We start from the raw sequence: 13,101 nt of genomic DNA, 5'->3' as shown, positions 1-13,101 counted from the left end.
TGACTTACTTCACTCTGTATGACAGTCTCTAGGTCCATCCATGTCTCTACAAATGACCCAGTTTCGTTCCTTTTCATGGCTGAGTAGTATTCCACTGTATATATGTACCACATCTTCTTTATCCATTCCTCTGTTGACGGACATTTAGGTTGTTTCCATGTCCTGGCTATTGTAAATAGTGCTGCAATGAACACTGGGGTGCATGTGTCCTTTTTTAAAATGAATTAATTAATTAATTAATTTTTGGCTACGTTGGGTCTTTGTTGCTGTGCGTGGGCTTTCTCTCGTTGTGGCGAGCAGGGGCTACTCTTCGTTGTGGTGCACAGGTTTCTCATCGCGGTGGCTTCTCTTGTCACAGAGCACAGGCTAAAGGCGCGTGGGCTTCAGTAGTTGTGGCACAGGGGCTTAGTTGCTCTGCAGCATGTGGGATCTTCCTGGACCGGGGATTGAACCCATGTCCCCTGCATTGGCAGGTGGATTCTTAACCACTGCACCACCAGGGAAGCCCTGCATGTGTCTTTTTGAATTATGGTTTTCTCAGGGTATATGCCCAGTAGTGGGATTGTTGGGTCGTATGGTAATTCTACATTTAGTTTTTTAAGGAACCTCCATACTGTTCTCCATAGTGTCTGTATCAATTTACATTCCCACCAACAGTCAAGAGGGTTCCATTTTCTCCACACCCTCTCCAGTATATATTGTTTGTAGATTTTCTGATGAGGCCCATTCTAACTGGTGTGAGGTGATAGCTCATTGTAGTTTTGATTTGCATTTCTTTAATGATTAGTGATGTTGAGCATCTTCTCATGTGCCTCTTGGCCATCTGTATGTCTTCTTTGGAGAAATGTCTATTTAGGCCTTCCACCCTTTTTTTTTTTTTAATTTATTTTTGGCTGTGTTGGGTCTTTGTTGCTGTGTGCAGACTTTCTCTAGTTGCAGCGAGCAGGAGCTACTCTTTCGTTGTGGTGTGTGGGCTTCTCATTGCAGTGACTTCTCTTTTTGTGGAGCATGGGCTCTAGGCTTGCCGGCTTCAGTAGTTGTGGCATGCAGGCTCAGTAGCGTGACGCATGGGCTTAGTTGCTCTGTGGCATGTGGGATCTTCCTGGACCAGGGTTGGAACCCATGTCCCCTGCACTGGCAGGCGGATTCTTAACCACTGCGCCACCAGGGGAGTCCTCCCGCCCATTTTTTGATTGGGTTGTTTGTTTTTTTGATGTTGAGCTGCATGAGCTGTTTGTATATTTTGGAGATTAATCCGCTGTTGATTTGTTTGCAAATATTTTCTCCCATTCTGAGGGTTGTCTTTTCATCTTGTTTATGGTTTCCTTTGCTGTGCAAAAGCTTTTAAGTTTCATTATAGGTCCCATTTGTTTCTTTTTGTTTGTATTTCCATTACTGCCCTACGTTCTGTTTAGTTTTATCACATGTGTAGGTTTGTGTGTCCACCACCACATTCAAGGTACAGAACAGTTCTCTCATCACAAGGAGAATAACTCATGTTGCCTTTTATAATCACACCCACGTCTCTCCCTGTCACCCCAGCCCCCCATCCCTGACCCCTGGCAACCACTAATCTGTTCTCCAGTTCTAATATTTTGTCATTTCAAAAATGTTATATATAAGTCATCATACAGCATGGAACCTTTGGGGATTGGCTTTGTTCACTCAGCCAGATTTCCAGGTTGTGTGTAATCAGCGGTTTATTCTGCATCGCCGAGCAAACTCTAAACACACCACTGGGCTAGAAGAATAGTTTTAATTTAATCACAGCATGAAGCAATTTACTTTTGTGGCTTTTTGAGAAATTACAAAAAGAGAAAAAGATAGTAGGCTTTAAAAGAGCAAGGAACATAAATTTATCCAATAAATTCAACAGATGTTGTAATGTGTAATTCAGTTTCTTGCTACAATTAATGAACTGTGAGGTGGGGGAGAGCAGAGTAGGTAAATGCCCAGAAGGACAGCAGAGACACAGTAACTGCTTCCAGCCATACAGTCACTGATGGGCCTGAGGGCTGTGCTACTTCATTCACATCACATCCTTTGAAACAGCATCTGCCTTTTTAATCCCTTTGTTTTTCACAGCAGCCCACCTTGGGGAAGTCAGTTTTTGGACTGTACATATCCAGCTGCATGCAGACAGAAGAAAAGTTGTACATCCCAATGTACACAATACTCTGTAGCTAAAAAAGCTACAAGTGAATGAAAGACTACAAGTCATTTCAATATTCTTAGGTTAGAGACATCCATGGTGAAGCTTTTTTTTTTTTTTTTGGTGCACACGGGCCTCTCACTGTTGTGGCCTCTCCTGTTGTAGAGCACAGGCTCCGGACGCGCAGGCTCAGCGGCCATGGCTCACGGGCCTAGCCGCTCTGCGGTATGTGGGATCTTCCCGGATCGGGGCACAAACCCGTGTCCCCTGCATCGGCAGGTGGACTCTCAACCACTGCGCCACCAGGGAAGCCCCATGGTGAAGCTTTTTAAATAAGGTAGTATTATCTTGCAGTACAAAGGATAACACCACTATATCTGTTTTGTAAAGTCAAATTAATTTTCTTAGCATGGGACATACACATTGAGTTCGACAGCTAGCACATGAATGAGCACATGCTATGTATACAACGCCATTTACAACTGCTCAAAAAAAAATGAACTACTTGGGTATACACTTAACAAGACATGGGCAGGATCTGTATGCTGGAAATCATAAAATGATGAAAAAAGTCAAATGCGTAAATACTTAGGTATATCTGATCATGAAGACTCAACCTAGTAAAGATGTTATTTCTCCCCAGATTGATCTGCAGTTTTAATGCAGTTCCTATTAAAATCCTAACAAAGTTTTTGTAGACATAGACAAGCTTATTTTAAAATTTATATGGAAAGGTGCAGGCCCTAAAATATCTAAAATGATCCTGGCAAAGGAGAATAAATTAGGATCACTCTACCCAATATTAAGGCTAACTATGTAGCTACAGTAATCAAGACAGCGTGGCCCTGGTGGAGGGACAGACACACAGATCACTGGGACAGAACAGAGAACCCAGAAATAGACCCACACATATATAGTCAACTGAGGTCTGACAGCAAGTCGGTGGGGGAAGGATGGCCTTTTCAACAAACAGTGCTGGAGCAAGTGGACATCTTCAGGCAAAAAAATGAACCTCAACATAAACTCACACCCTGTACAAAAATTAACTCAAAATGGATCACAGACTTAACCGTAAAATGTAAAATCATAAAACTTTTAGAAAAAAACAGGAGGAAATCTTTGGAACCCAGGGCTAAGCAAAGAGTTCTTAGACTTGACACCCAAAGCATGATCCATAAAGAGCAAATGGATAAGTAGGACTTCTAAATTATAAACTTGTCCTGTGGAAACCCATGCAAAGAAGCTATACAGGCAGATTACAGACTAAAAGAAAATGCCTGGGCTTCCCTGGTGGCGCAGTGGTTGAAAGTCCGCCTGCCGATGCAGGGGACGTGGGTTCGTGCCCCGGTCCGGGAAGATCCCACATGCCGCAGAGCGGCTGGGCCCGTGAGCCATGGCCGCTGAGCCTGTGGCGTCCGGAGCCTGTGCTCCGCAACGGGAGAGGCCACGGTGGTGGGAGGCCCGCGTACCGCAAAAAAAAAAGAGAAAATACCTGCAAACCACATATCTGACAAAGGGCCAGAATCTAGAATATATAAAGAACTTTCAAAACTCGATAGTAAAGAAAGAAAACAAACCAATAAGAAAATGCGCAAAGGGAATGAACAGACATTTCATTGAAGAGCATTTAGATATGGCAAATAAGCACATGAAAGGATATTCAAGGTCATTACCCATCAGGGAAATGCAAATTATAGCCACAGTAAGTTAACGCTATGCGCCTATCAGAATGGCTAAAATAAATATTAGTGAAAAGTGACACCACCAAATGCCGGTGAGGATGTGGGGAACTTGGTTCACTCATCCATTGCTGGTGGGAATATAAAAGCCACTCTGGAAAACTGTTTGTTGTCAGTTCCTTATAAAACTAACCATAGAATTACCATGTAATTACCATATGATTCAGCAATTGCGTTCCTGGGCATTTATCTTAGAGGAATGGAAACTTATGTTCTCACAAAAACTTGTAAACAAAGGTACACAGCAACTTTATTTGCAGTATCCCCAAACTGGAAACAACCCACGTGCCCTTCAATGGGTGAACTGCTAAACAAAGTACGGCAGGGGCGTGCCACGGGGCGCTGTTCCGCGATAAAGAATAAACCGTTGATTACATGCGACACCTGGAATCAGGACATTTGGTAGTCTCCTGTTTTTGGCTTTGTGAATAAAACAACCGTGAACATTTGTGTACAGTTCTTTGTGTAAATATATTTTTACTTGGGTAATTACCTAGGAGTATAATTGCTGGGTTATGCAGGAGGTATATGTTAACTTGAAATGACCAGTTTTCCACGGTGATTGTAGCTTTTTTTTTTTTTTTTTTTTGTGGTACGTGGGCCTCTCACTGCTGTGGCCTCTCCCGTTGCGGAGCACAGGCTCCGGACGCACAGGCTCAGTGGCCGTGGCTCACGGGCCCAGCCGCTCCGCGGCATGTGGGATCTTCCCGGACTGGGGCACGAACCCGCGTCCCCCGCATCGGCAGGCGGACCCTCAACCACTGCGCCACCAGGGAAGCCCGATTGTAGCATTTTTCATTCCCGCCAGCAGGGTGTGAGAATTCTAGTTGCCCCAAATCCCGGTCAACACTTGGTATTTTGACTTTTTAACTTTAGCCATTCTGGGAAGTGTGCAGTGGTACTTCATCATGTTCTTCCCTTCTACTTCTTCATCTGCTTGTTTTTGATTTTTGAAGTATAGTTTATATACAGTGAAATTCACCCTTTAAATTTAGCGTGGCTTTTTAAAAGAGATAACATTTTTAATCATCGAAAAGTGAACTAGATCACCCAAGTTTTAATCCTTGATCAATCACAGAAAACATTGACGTATTAATTCCACTGTCAAATATATGATTCAACCTCACAATTTAATGTTTGTTTTTAGTTCTATTGGTTTGTTTTGTTTGCCCTTTTAATTACTGATGGATTGTTCTCATATCCACATGATTGGTTTTAAAACCATTGTGAATAAAAAGGAAGTTCCATGGTAAAAATGAAGGTGAACTTCAGAGATAAGTAGCAAACAGTTTTCTGAGGTTTGACAAACGAATGTGTAACCACCAGCACAGTCAAAATATAGACTATCTCTATCACCCAAAATATTCTTTCCTGCCCCTTTGAAGTTCGCCCCATCCCATGTTCCATCCCCTGACCATCACTGATCTGCTTTCTGACCCTTTGGTTTTGTGATTCCTGATTTTGATTTGCATTTCCCTGAAAACTACGGATGCTATTTTATGTGCTCATTGACCGACCATTCAACTGTCTTCTTTTGTGAAGTCTTTTCAAATCTTTTGCCTATTTTTTTTCTTTTGCCTGTTTTTTTTTAAAAAGTTGGATTGTCTTATTGAGTTGTAAGAGTTTGTTTTGTTTTCCTTTTAAATTTTGGTTGGTACAAGTCCTTTGTCAGATACACATATTTGCAAACATTTTTCTCCCCTTCTGTGACTTGCCTTTTCATTTTCTTACTTGCCTCATGCAAAGAGCAAACATTAAACATATTTATTAAGTCAGTTTATCAAACTTCTTTTTATGGCTTTTGCTTTTTGTGCCTTATCTAAGAAATCTTTGCTTATCCCAATGTTGCAAAGATTTTCTTTTGTGTTTACTTCAAGAAGTTTAATAGTTGTAGCTTTTACATTTAGGTCTGTGATGCATTTTAGTGTTTGTGTTTGGTGTGAGGTAAGGGTTGATGGGCAGTTTTCCCATATGTGGATGTCCATTTGTTCCAGCACCATCTGTCAAACAGACTTTGCCTTCCCCGTTCAATTGCCATGGCATAAAACGGTATCATCGTAGGGGGCTTGCTTTCTTGAAAACGGAAGTTAATCCTTCGATGTATCATACCTTTCTAAAGTAGTAATTCACCTGTGGGCAACCCGATTCAGGATGCCGTTGTGACTCCAGATTTTACAGAGGGCCTGTGAGGGACGGATGGCTTCAGTTCCTTCAGCCGGGTTCCTTAAGTACTAACAACATTTCCGTTTCCACATCTGCACTTATTAGAAGCTGGCAAAGATTCCTGCCAGTGGGCTTGGTGTGAATGTGACCAACCAGGATGGTTCCTCCCCACTGCACATTGCTGCCCTGCATGGTCGGGCGGACCTCGTCCTCCTCCTCGTGAAGCACGGTGCCAGTGTGGGGGCCAGAGACGTAAAGCAGGCCGTCCCACTCCACCTGGCCTGCCAGAAGGGCCACTTCCAGGTACGGGTCCTGGCTCTTGGGCAGCGGGTATAGGGTTAGAACCTCACTTGGCAGGAGTGCTGCCGAGGGAAGGGTTTGCTTGCTGGCCCAGAGGATGGGCCCATTTCCTTCCTCCCAGCACCGAGATTCTGAGATGCACACGGTAGGACCACTCAGCAACAGAACACAGAACCCTGGGGCTTCTGGGGGTGGAGCCAACCCCCCTCCCACTGGCATTCACGCCTGGCAGCACAGAGGCTGTCATTCTGATCCTGACCCCAGCCGGGAGCTGTCTCTCTGATTCTTGGGTGTTGGTCATCTGTGCCAGACAGTTCAGTATCTATTTATTTTTTCATTTTTCCTTATTAGGTCCACTGTAAGGTTTTTAAAGCTAGGAATCATATCTCAGGTAATGCCTAGCATGAGTTTTCTAACATGTGAAACTGGAGTAATAATTACAGCTCTCCACAGAGGAGACGGAATGATTAAATGAAACACACGCGTGCCTAGTACACCGCCTCCACACACACAAGACCCTCAGCAAATGTTAATCCCTCCCCCTTCACTGGTCTGCTTTCTCCTGAGGGTCAGACATGGATCTAAGAGTTTTCTAGATGAGCTTACAGAAAAGTCAAAAGAATAGCAAGTTAGATGATCTGTCCCTGCAAATTTTAATTAAAGTTGAACACTTTTCTTCTCTGGCCTAGGTGGTGAAATGCCTACTAGATTCTAATGCAAAACCCAATAAAAAGGATATAAGTGGAAGCACACCCCTCCTTTATGCCTGTTCCGGAGGCCACCACGGAGTTGCGGCACTGTTGCTGCAGGTAAGGACCCCTCGCCCCCAGCCCAGGAGCTGCTGACCCGGCTTGGTGATGGGCATCCCGCCACGCGACGAGCCTCTGGCAGCGCACCGGGGAGGGGCGGGAGGGGGAGGCCGCTTGGCTTTTGCTTTAAGCTGGCCCTGGGGTGGGGAGCTTTGCAATAACGGGGTCTCAGCGTCCGAGCGGCATCAGGGATGCAGAGTTAAGGACCGAGACGCCGCTTTTGCTGAGGGTTTGGATCTTGCCTCGTTTAACCATGTCAGTTGAATTGTTACCTGCAGTGTGAGCTGAACGTCCTTTTATGTCACTGCTCCTTTTTGCCTCTCTTGATAAAGGGCATATGTGTTGACTGTAGAAGGAAGAATTTTTAAAAGTAGGGAAAAACCCAACTTTTCCATAACCCTGTTTCTCAAAGGCAGCTAACTTTGGTGACTTCTTAAAAATGTGCATAGTTTAGATCAGTATTGTTTTCTATCTTGCTTGTTTTAACGTAACATAGAAAGCTGTTTATTTTATTTATTTAATTTTTATAATTAATTTATTTTATTATTTATTTATTTATTTATTTTTGGCTGTGTTGGGTCTTCGTTGCTGTGCGTGGGCTTTCTCTAGTTGCGGCGAGCGGGGGAGCTACTCTTCATTGCGGTGCGCAGGCTTCTCATTGCGGTGGCCTCTCCTGTTGCGGAGCACAGGCTCTAGGCGGGCAGGCTCAGTAGTTGTGTCTCGCGGGCTCTAGAGCGCAGGCGGCTCAGTAGTTGTGGCGCACGGGCTTAGTTGCTCCGCGGCATGTGGGATCTTCTTGGACCAGGGCTCAAACCCATGTCCCCTGCATTGGCAGGCGGATTCTTAACCACTGGACCACCAGGGAGGTCCGAAAACTGTTTATTAAAACCTCAGTTTTTAGTTGAATAATTGAATAATTATTAGTTGAATAATTATGGATGTACCATGGTCTTTTTTTTTTTAACTGTTTCTGCTCAATACATTTAGGTGACTTTTATTTTTTTTCCTGTTATAATTATAAATGCTGCCATGAATATCTCTGTAGATAAATCTTTCCTCCTCAGTATTACTTTTACTCCTAACATCTTAAGAAAAATTTCCGACATACAGAAAAGTTGAAAGAATGTTATAGGCCACACCCATATAGGTGCCACACCGATTCAACATTCCTTCTGATTGTGCCGTTTCTCTCTCTAGCATGGGGCCTCCATTAATGCTTCTAACAATAAGGGCAACACAGCACTGCACGAGGCTGTGATAGAAAAGCACGTCTTCGTGGTGGAGCTGCTTCTGCTTCATGGAGCATCAGTTCAGGTCTTGAACAAGAGGCAGTGCACAGCTATAGACTGTGCTGAACCGGTAGGTGGGAGCGCTTCATTGCTGAGGGCATCCCAGGCTCCCTTGCAGCTCACGGGGATCCCCTGTGTTTAAACCAGATCTGAAAGAGCAGTAGTCAGACCTCTGACTTGCCGTGCCAGGCTGAGTAGGTGTGCTGGAAGTCTGTGAGTGTGGCTGCATCCCTGGTCCTTGGTCACCTGATCAGAGGTGGCCTGCTGGGGTAGTTTTCAAAGGCCTGGGTAGAGGTGCCCCCTACCCAACACAGGCCTCGGCGCCTCTGGCACACAGTCCAGCAGTTAGGTACTCGCGGGGAAGAGCAGGTTGACACAGCATCCTGGTCTCACCCTCCCTGCACTGGGAATACGCCTGTGGTCCTAGCAGCACGAGGGAGGGAGTGTGTGCAGTTAGTGAACAAACCTTGAGTTCTGTAAGGAGAAGTGTGATGCGCGGTTTACCACCCTCCCAGTGCGTGGACGTGCGCCATGGAGAAATGGTGAGGAAGTAGGAGGAGACTGAAGGAGGGACCTCTTACTGTTCCTCTTTTCATGTTGAATCTTTATCTACTTTCCTACTCAGGTAGACAACTACTGGGCTGTGAAATGACACCACTGACATATTAAAGTCACCATAAATCCAACCTACTTATAGGCTTAGTATATTAATTTCTAATTTTCAATTGTGTTTCTTAACAGAATTGAAAAATTTTATACTTTCAATTTAGCACTTTCTCAAATGATGAATATCTTTTATTGAGCACTTACTATGTGCTGGGCGCTTGATAACCTCATGGTAACTCTACAATAATAGATCCTATTCTTGTCAACCCAGTTGCACAGAGCAGTGAAACACGGGCCCAGAGTCCCACCTAGTAGAGGGCAGAGCCAGCCCCCAAATGCGGTGCTGTTCTTCACCACTAGGCTTTATGGCCTCAGAGTTTTGTCTGTAGCTGCTTCTTAGCTTTTCTGCCCAGCCATGCCAACACTGACATTTAGATCAAAAACAGGCAATAACCTGCTAAGAAAGCATACAAAACGTCACTGTTACCTTTTTCCTTTCACATTGTAGAATTCAAAAATAATGGAATTGCTTCAGGTAGTACCAAGCTGTGTGGCCACATTAGATGATGTTGGAGAAACAGACCACAATGAGTACGTTACTGTCAAGATCAGGAAAAAATGTAAGAACTCACATCCTTTCTGTAATTCTCAACTTGGGTTTATTTGGAAGTTCATGAGTGGTTGGTTGCTGGTTTTCACTTAATTGTAAATGTAAAACATAATTATAATCATGACTGGGGGTGGGATATAGGCACCAAAGAAATGTGTGTTATATCCTGTTTCATCCATCCTGTAACATACATTTCATCCAGAAATGTATGTAATATCCTTTTTCATCCATTGTTTGGATACTGGTTTTCTGCTTGATTGTGATGCTCCCTAAGAGGTAAGATGGACACTCTGGGCATTACCCTGAAGGTCAGGCCTCCACTCGCCAGTCAGGGAGGAGGAACCACCTCTGGTAGTTTCTTTCATGTCTCATGTTCTGAATCCAGGCCTTTTTCTCAGCATTTCCTGGACATCTGGGGTAAATGCTACCTTTAAAGATTTCTTTTTTAATCTGCAGGTGTACAGAGGTAGATGGTCATTAGAACAGCAGCTGCCAAACAGGGGTGGGGCTGAAGTATTTTCCTCTTTTCTTTTTTTTTTTTTTTGTGGTACGCGGGCCTCTCACTGTTGTGGCCTCTCCCGTTGCGGAGCACAGGCTCCGGACACACAGGCTTAGCGGCCATGGCTCACGGGCCCAGCCGCTCCGCGGCATATGGGATCTTCCCGGACCGGGGCACGAACTTGTGTCCCCTGCATCGGCAGGCGGACTCCCAACCACTGTGCCACCAGGGAAGCCCATTTTCCTCTTTTTTAAAAAGTTGTTACAGTTTAGATGGGGTCCTTGTTCAACTTTTAAAAAAATTGCAATTGTAGTTTGCAGTGCAGTAATGTGAATAAGCCCATTCACATATCTGGATAATCCTGAGGCTGTCTCACCCTAGTTGGCTGTGCCTGGGGAATATCAGTGTATTAAGAATTTATCTTTGTTTCATGGGGGTTCACACAGTAATAAATAGGTATCTACAAATATGTTTCTGTAATCAAATGCAGTGCTTAATTTCCTAAATTTTGTTAAACTTTAACAAAAAGAAAGTTGAAAGTTTGCATCTGTGCTATAATTTTTAAACAATTCTGAAACTAGTTTGGAAGTTTTCAGATGTTTATCCTCTTACCTACAGGGAACTCCAAAATGTATGATCTACCAGATGAACCTTTTACAAGACAGTTTTACTTTGTCCACTCAGTTGGTCAGTTTAAGTGAGTATAAGATTCGAGTTGATTTCTGTGCTTTTGACCTTAGCTTTACTTACAACTCAAACAGATTATATGCAGCTTTAATGGGTTATAAATAAATCTGTACTCATGAAATGCTGCCGCCTCGTGGCCAACAAGAGTATTTCGCACCACTATCCCTAACGTTTATTTTAGTTTGTTTTGGGTTTCAGGGGAAGGACCTCAAGGGAGATGATGGCAAGAGATAGAAGTGTCCCTAATTTTGCTGAAGATTCTTTGCATGAGGTGAGTTATTAAACACTGGCTTGTAATCTTACTTTTTCAAGCCTGAATTTTTCAAAACTAATCCATGGTAAACACATTTCTCATTTCATTATTCCCTTCACTGATAAGAGCTACTAACAATTAAAATGAGTTCCTTAGTGGCATGGTCACTTATTGTTATATTTAATAATGCATTTCTGAGCTGAGAAAGGAAAGTGAAGAAAAAGTGGGAAATAGTTGTAATGCATGGAAAGATGCTGCAGTTTACAGTGTGCATACTAGATGAACTATCTCACATTTTACTATGGAAGCAAATTCACTAATGTGTTAATCACTAATGTAAGGAAGAAAACACGTTTGTATATAGATGGGTAAAAAACTTCAAGTATGGTATAAAGTTGCTCGTATAGACAATTCTGTATGTGGCCATCTTCCTATAGCACTATTTAATTCTCATTATAAAAAGAAGCCTGCTTTACATTCTGTGGTGTTTTTAGGTGGCTCTTCTCAGAAAACATGGCTTGGCTTGGCTTTTTTTTAAATTGAAGTATAGCTGATTTACACTGTTGTGTTAGTTTCTAGTGTACAGCAAAGTGATTCAGTTATGTATTCTTTTTCACGTTTTTTCCACTATAGTTTATTACAAGATATTGAATATAGTTCCCTGTGCTATACAGTAGGACCGTGTTGAAACATGGCTTTTCTTATTGCTGCTTGCCAATATAAATATATGCCTTATTTATGAGAACTCAAATTTATAGTATGTGTGGCATAGGCTTGTTGGAACAAATACACTGAAGTTCTAAATCTTTTAGAGAATTAATGATTTTTGTTAAGATGATTAATTTTGATTTCATAGTTAATCTTCCATGGCTTTGCTAATAGACCTGCTGCTGGCTGGGAAACCTGCAAACTTTGAAATCTGCCTGGGTTCAATCAAGTGTTAGCTTTTCCCTTGATAGCTGGGGGACTTAAGGCAGATTGCTTAACTTTTGCTGATCCTGTTTCCTCAGCTGTATGTAAAATGGGGATAACAATAGTACACACTTGTTAGAGTTGTAAAGATTAAATGTGAAAACATGTAAAGCGTTTACATTGTGTCTGACACATGGAGCACGCAAATGTCATACTTTCACTGCAGGGATGTTAAGAGTTGAAATTATGCCTGGAAAGTACTGAGCACATTGGATGGCACATAGAAGCACTCTATGGTAGCTGTTATTGTGTGGGTTGTTTCAAGTATAGCACAAATGTGAGCTGTTTGAATCATACCTTTTCTTTAGCCAGGGAGGCAAAGAGTCACTCGGAAGCAGAATAACCTGCCAGACCAGAGCAGCTCTCAGACGGCTGACAAAGGAAACGATGGTCAGCCGGAGAGGCCTGGACCGAGACAAACTGCTCCCGGACAAAGGCGAATGCTCTGTAGACACACAGTCAATGATGCGGTTGTACCCAAGGGCCCAGAGACTGCTGGCAACCTGACCACTCCCCAAGAGGCTAGCATTTCCCAGTCTTAACAGTAATAAGGAATTATCTACTGCCAAGAAGTGAGTCCTCAACAAGAAGATGCCAAGCATGAGTACAGCTTAGAACTAAATGAACTTACTGTTTGTCTTGAGAGAAAAGCAGAAAGGTCCTGAAAGCTTTTCTGTGGCTGATGGAAGGAATGCAACAACAAAAAGCTATCACCATCTCTTTCCTCTTCAAAGCTAATGGATACACTTGAAAAGGAATGGACAAAAATTCCAGTAGTGTCCAGATCCTTAAGACGCTTCTTCTTATGTATTAGGGTTCCTTGGTTACAGTGAGGTTTCATCACCAGATTCTGACCTCCTTCTATTGAAAGGTGCTAGACCTCTGGGATGTGTATAAACTTGCAAACCACAGCTAAAAGAATTCCTCCCTCTGCGATAAGCTGAAGAAAAGCAATTTAGGTTTCATGGTACCATGGAGGCCGGGCGGAAATGTTGCATTGGAATGAAGGAAATAGGACCTGA

The 13,101-nt window shown here is 43.2% G+C and overlaps 1 protein-coding gene across 1 annotated transcript in view; it reads left to right on the top strand.

Annotated features, from left to right (window-relative positions):
* The window catches only part of ANKRD27 (ankyrin repeat domain 27), a gene marked incomplete at its 3' end in the record, with an annotated part of 51,175 nt that extends 38,554 nt beyond the window's left edge, over window positions 1–12,621 (top strand). Inside the window, exons 23-29 of the mRNA XM_079723187.1 lie at window positions 6,160–6,357; window positions 7,044–7,163; window positions 8,361–8,522; window positions 9,567–9,678; window positions 10,786–10,864; window positions 11,053–11,125; window positions 12,388–12,621. Coding sequence (XP_079579313.1) covers window positions 6,160–6,357; window positions 7,044–7,163; window positions 8,361–8,522; window positions 9,567–9,678; window positions 10,786–10,864; window positions 11,053–11,125; window positions 12,388–12,621 — 978 coding nt within the window. The remainder of the gene's footprint in view (window positions 1–6,159; window positions 6,358–7,043; window positions 7,164–8,360; window positions 8,523–9,566; window positions 9,679–10,785; window positions 10,865–11,052; window positions 11,126–12,387) is intronic.
* Window positions 12,622–13,101: the final 480 nt, after the last annotated feature.

The sequence above is a fragment of the Hyperoodon ampullatus genome (genome assembly GCF_949752795.1).
Source record: "Hyperoodon ampullatus genome assembly, chromosome: 18".
Taxonomy (NCBI): Eukaryota; Metazoa; Chordata; class Mammalia; order Artiodactyla; family Ziphiidae; genus Hyperoodon; species Hyperoodon ampullatus.
The sequence above is the reverse complement of the archived record's forward strand: the minus strand, read 5'-3'. Positions and strand labels throughout refer to the sequence as shown.